At 77.0% G+C, this 4,797-nt stretch overlaps 1 protein-coding gene across 2 annotated transcripts in view; it reads right to left on the bottom strand.

Annotated features, from left to right (window-relative positions):
- The window catches only part of SLC4A2 (solute carrier family 4 member 2), a 23,101-nt gene that overhangs the window by 11,505 nt on the left and 6,799 nt on the right, over positions 1-4,797 (bottom strand). For both annotated transcript variants that reach the window (XM_026087116.1, XM_026087117.1), the window contains exon 2: positions 1,494-1,644. In XM_026087116.1, coding sequence (XP_025942901.1) covers positions 1,494-1,553 — 60 coding nt within the window. In that variant the 5' untranslated portion in view covers positions 1,554-1,644. The remainder of the gene's footprint in view (positions 1-1,493; positions 1,645-4,797) is intronic.

Here is a 4,797-nt window from a genome sequence, read left to right as displayed (position 1 = left end):
GTACGGCACGGGCCGGGCTGGGGGCGCACACCGGGACGGGGCGCAGGGCCCGGGGGGGGCCTTCCCTGCCGGCACGCGGCCTCGGGGCTGCCGGCTCCTCCGGGTGGCCGTGGGGCTGCCCCACGGCGCCTGCACAGCCCCAGCGCGCCGGGACCCCCAGGCCCTGCGGGACCCGGCCCCCTCCCGCCGGGGGGGCCCCGGGGCCTCATCCGCCCCGGCCTGGCGCGTCCCGCGCACGGATCCCCGGATCCTGCAGCCGCCGCCTCCGGGATGCTCCGTCCCCCGGTGCCGCTTGCGCCCCCCGCCCCCCGCCCTGCCCTGCCCGCGCCAGCCCCGAAACGAAACGACCTTGGGCTCCCCACGCCGCCCGCCCCACACCGCCGGGCCCAAACCCAGCCGGCTCGCTCGCGCCGTGGCTCCGTGCGCACGGGGGGCCGGAGTGCCGCTCCGTGGGACCGGGGCCGAGCATGGCGCCGGGATCCCGCGCCCAGGATCCGCCCCGGCGGCAGCAGCAGCGGCGACATCCCGCAACCCCGTGCGCTCGCTCCCCGTGCCACCCCGCTGGCCCCGGGGACGTAGGGGGATGAGTGCCCCCAGCCGGGATGCCGCGGGGTGCGGAGAGCCCGGCAGCGCGGGAGCGAGGCCGCGGCTCACCCCGGAGTCCAGGAGGAAATCCATGGAGCAGCGAGGAAGGGGCCAGGTGGGAGCGCCCGTGCGGCCGGTCCCGTCCCCGGTCACGTGCCCCAATGGCACCGGGCAGCCGGGCAGCGCGCCGCGAAGGGTTAATCATTAACCGCGCTGAGCGGCCAGGAAAGCCGGCGCCCTGCAGCCGCGGAGCACGGGCGTGTGGCACCGGCGCCGGGAGCCCCCGGAGCCGGCAGCAGCGTCTCCGGGACGGACGGAACYGGCGTCCGCCGCTCCGCTTGGCCCAGCAGCGCCCTTCCCTCGAGGGCGCCGAGGCGAGGTGGCGGCCGTTCGGTGCAGCCCTGCCCTATGGCCGTGCAATGGGACCGGAGCCCTGCAGCCCTGCCCCACGGATGTGCAATGGGGCCAGAGCCACGCAGCCCTGCCCCACGGCCATGCAATGGGGCCGGAGCCCTGCAGCCCTGCCCCACGGCCGTGCAATGGGGCCGGAGCCCTGCAGCCCTGCCCTATGGTCGTGCAATGGGGCTGGAGTCATGCAGCCCTGCCCCACGGCCGTGCAATGGGGCTGGAGCCCTGCAGCCCTGCCCTATGGCCGTGCAATGGGGCTGGAGTCATGCAGCCCTGCCCCACGGYCGTGCAATGGGGCCAGGCAGCCCCATGGCAGCCCTCTGGTCCTGCATGCCCAGCAGGGCCGTGCCATGTCCCTGGGGCGGCCGTGGGGCCGATCCCGCTGCAGTTCCCACCCCGCCGGCTGCATCGCCGGGGCACGGCGGGCGCGAGGGGCCGCAGCGGCAGTGGCAGCGGCAGCGGCAGGGGCCGAGCCGGCGGCGCCCCGCGGAGGCACTTACGCTCTCGAAGGCCGACGAGACGATGTGGTGGATCTCGGAGGACACCTGCGAGCGGCTCATGGCGCGGCGGCGGCGGCGGGGCCCGGGCCGGGCCCGCTTAGCCCTTCTCCTTCTCGCGGGGGCTCAGAGGACCGTGGTGGGGCAGCATAACCTGGGGGAGGAGCGGGGGGGGGCTGAGCATGGCCATGGCCATGGCCACGGTTGCAGCAGCATCCACGGCGCAGAGCCGGCATAGCCGGGCGGCACGGCACAGCCCGGCCCGGCCCGGCACGGCCGCGGCGCCAGGTGGCTGCCCCCGAGCAGCGGAGCCGGGGCGGGGGCTGGCCGGGGGCCGCCGCTCCCTGCGGCTGACCCGGGGCCCGGGGAAAAGACAACAGAGGAGCGGTCCGCGCGCCGGGACCGGCTCCAGCGCGGTTTGTCTTGGCCGCGGGGCCGAGCGGGAGAGCGGGGCCAAGAYGAGGGCTGCGAGAGCAGCGCCCGGGCCGGGATGGGATGGGGCCGGGATGGGGCCCGGGATGGCCCTGCTGCTGCCCCCGGTGCCCCAAGTCCAGCCCCGAGCCACCGCTGCCCTCGGCCCCGCGCCCCGGCCCGGCCCCATCCCGCCCTCCATCTGCACCCACACTTGCCCTCGGCCGGTCCCCGGCGCCGGGCTGACCCGTCCGCCRCCRMYGCCGCCGCCCCGGATTTATCGTCTCCGGAGGGGGCCCCACGTGACGGAGGGGCCCGAGTGCATGACTGCGCCTCACGCGGGTTACTCACCCGGCAGGGCACGGCACGGCACGGCACCCTCCTGCCACCCCCATCCCCATCCCGGGGCCTGGGAGGCTCCGGAGCAGCCCCCTGCCTGGGCTGCCGGCAGGGCCGGGCAGGTGCTCGGCRGCTGGGATCCCGCGCACCCTGCTGCCCGCAGGGCTCCCGGTGGCCCCAGCACCGGCTCCTCGTCCCGGAGGAGCGGCTCCTCCCAGCAGGGTGGAAGCTGCCGGCCGTGAGCCGCCGTTTCCACGGCCGGGGGTTTTCCAGAGGCTGCGGCTTTTTCCGGCACGGCCGCCACGCGCCCTTGGCCAGGCCGGAGCTCATCCCCTGGCAGCGCGGCGCGGCGCGGCGCGGCCGGGGCAGGCACGACGCAGATAAGGCCGGTGTTTGCACGCTGCCGCCGGCCGGCGCACGAGGGCACCTCCCGCCTCGCCGGCACCGCAGCCGGCGCGGAGCCTCCTGCCGCGGCAGCGCCCGCGTCCCCGCAGCGCGGCAGGGCACCGGGTCGCGGTGCCGCACGGGCCGCGCGCCCGCACGTGCCGAGGTCTCCGCGGATCCCCGGGCAGGAGGGAGGCAGAGCCCAGAGCCCCAGCATCGGCTCCCCCACACGCGGCCGCGCACGAGGCAATGCCGCCCCGGCACCCACCGGCACCGGGGCGTCCCGCGGCCGGCCCTGGCAGCGGCCCCCACGCACCCACGGACACTGCTGCCGCGGCTGAGGACGGTACCTTCGGCGCACACGAGGCCACGGCCGGCACGGCGCTCCCTCCGCAGCGGGCTGCTCGGCTCGGCTCTGCCGGCTCCGGCTGCTCCCTAATCCCTGCGCCCAGGCCGGGGCCGGGGCCGGAGCCAGAACTTCCACATTCCAGCGGAGCAAGCGCGGATTAGCCGACCTGCCGCGCCGCTCTCCCGGGGCGCCCGCCAAGCCGCAGCCCGCGGCTGCCACTCCCCCGCGCTGGCCCGCCGGCCGGGCGCAGGCACGCGATGGCACGGACGGGATGGATGCGGAGCCCCAGCCTGGGCCTGCTCCGCAGCCTCACTCCGCTGCAGTCAGGCCAGCCCTGGGCACCGTGTGCCGAGCCGGGCTGAGCTGGTCCTGTTCCGGGCACCGTGTGCCGAGCCGGGCTGAGCCAGTCCTGGGCACCGTGTGCCGAGGCGAGCCGGTCCTGTTCCGGGCACCGCGTGCCGAGCCGGGCTGAGCCGGTCCTGGGCACCGTGTGCCGAGGCGAGCCGGTCCTGTTCCGGGCACCGCGTGCCGAGCCGGGCCAGGCCGGCTGTGGCCGTGGGCCACCTCCCTGCCCGGTGCAGCCCGCAGCAGCCCTGGCCCCGGAGCGCAGCTTCCCCGGAGCTGCAGCTGCGGAAACTGGCGGAGCAGGGTCCCTCAAATCCCATTCCCAGGTCCGGCAGGACCCCGGGGAGGTGCGGAGGGTCCTGTCCCTGCACGGGGCACAGCCGGGACCCCGCGCTCGGCGCAGCCCGGTCCCCGCCGCCCTGCACATCCCCGCAAGCGGGACACGCGGGCGAGATGCTGCTGGGAGCAGCCAGGGCCGGGGCATCGGGATGGGGGGGGAAGGCGGCCGGAGGTGTCGAGGAGCGGGGAGAAACCAGCAGGGCAGAGCCTTCGCACCGCCCAGCCTCGCCGCGGAGCCACGACGGCGGCACCCTGCTCGGGCGGCCGAGCCCGTGGGTCGGTGCCGCCCCGCTGCCGGGGATGCGGTGCCGGGTCCCCGCTGCGGCTGCCGGCACGTGCCGGGGTCCGGGACGGGCGCGCGCTCGCCGCTCCCCAGCCCTAAGCAGCTCCGTGTGCTTAATCCTGCAGGGATTAGAGCCTCGTAAACACATTTGGGATTGTTCTCCAGGAAAGCGGAGCTGGGAAGCGGCCCTGAGCCGCGTTCTCACGGGCTCCCGGTGCCGGGGAGCCGGGGATGGCGCACGGTCCCGGCCGCCCACCGTCCCAGCGCCACATCGCCGGGGCAAGCCGTGAGCGCCCGTCCCCCGGGAGGGGGCTCCGCACCCGGCCCCGCGCAGCCCCCGGTCCCGCCGGCCCTTCCGCCTGGCTCCGCGGCCGTGCCGTCCCCGGTGCCGCGTGGACGGCCAAGCTCTCGCCATCAGATCCAGGACCCAGGAGCCCTGGGCCTGACCCCACCGGAAAGGGTGACGCGCGGCCGGGCGCCGGGCACTTCTGCTTTCCGTGCCGGCGGCTGAGTCAGCCGCCAAGGAGAGCCGGGCAGCCTGGGTGGAAACCGCGCGGCAGCCTGTGCCCGTCCYGGAAAAGGAGCCCACGAGCCAGGCCTGAGTCAGGAGCATCCTCGCCCGCGCCAGCCCCGGCACTGCCTGCCGGCTCCAGAGCCTGCGCGCGTGGGAGCCTCGCTCCGGGCTGGCACGGCTCCTCCCGGGCAGCTCCCGGGAGCCTCGCTCCAGGCTGGGATGGCTCCTCCCTGGGAAGCTCCCGGGAGCCTCGCTCTGGGCTGGCACGGGTCCTCCCCAGGCAGCTCCCGGGAGCCTCGCTCCAGGCTGGGATGGCTCCTCCCGGGCAGCTCCCGGGAGCCTC

The sequence above is a fragment of the Apteryx rowi genome, unplaced genomic scaffold (genome assembly GCF_003343035.1).
Source record: "Apteryx rowi isolate R43461 unplaced genomic scaffold, aptRow1 scaffold_701, whole genome shotgun sequence".
Taxonomy (NCBI): domain Eukaryota; kingdom Metazoa; phylum Chordata; class Aves; order Apterygiformes; family Apterygidae; genus Apteryx; species Apteryx rowi.
Note: the sequence above shows the minus strand (reverse complement) of the source record. Positions and strands in the feature narration are given on the sequence as shown.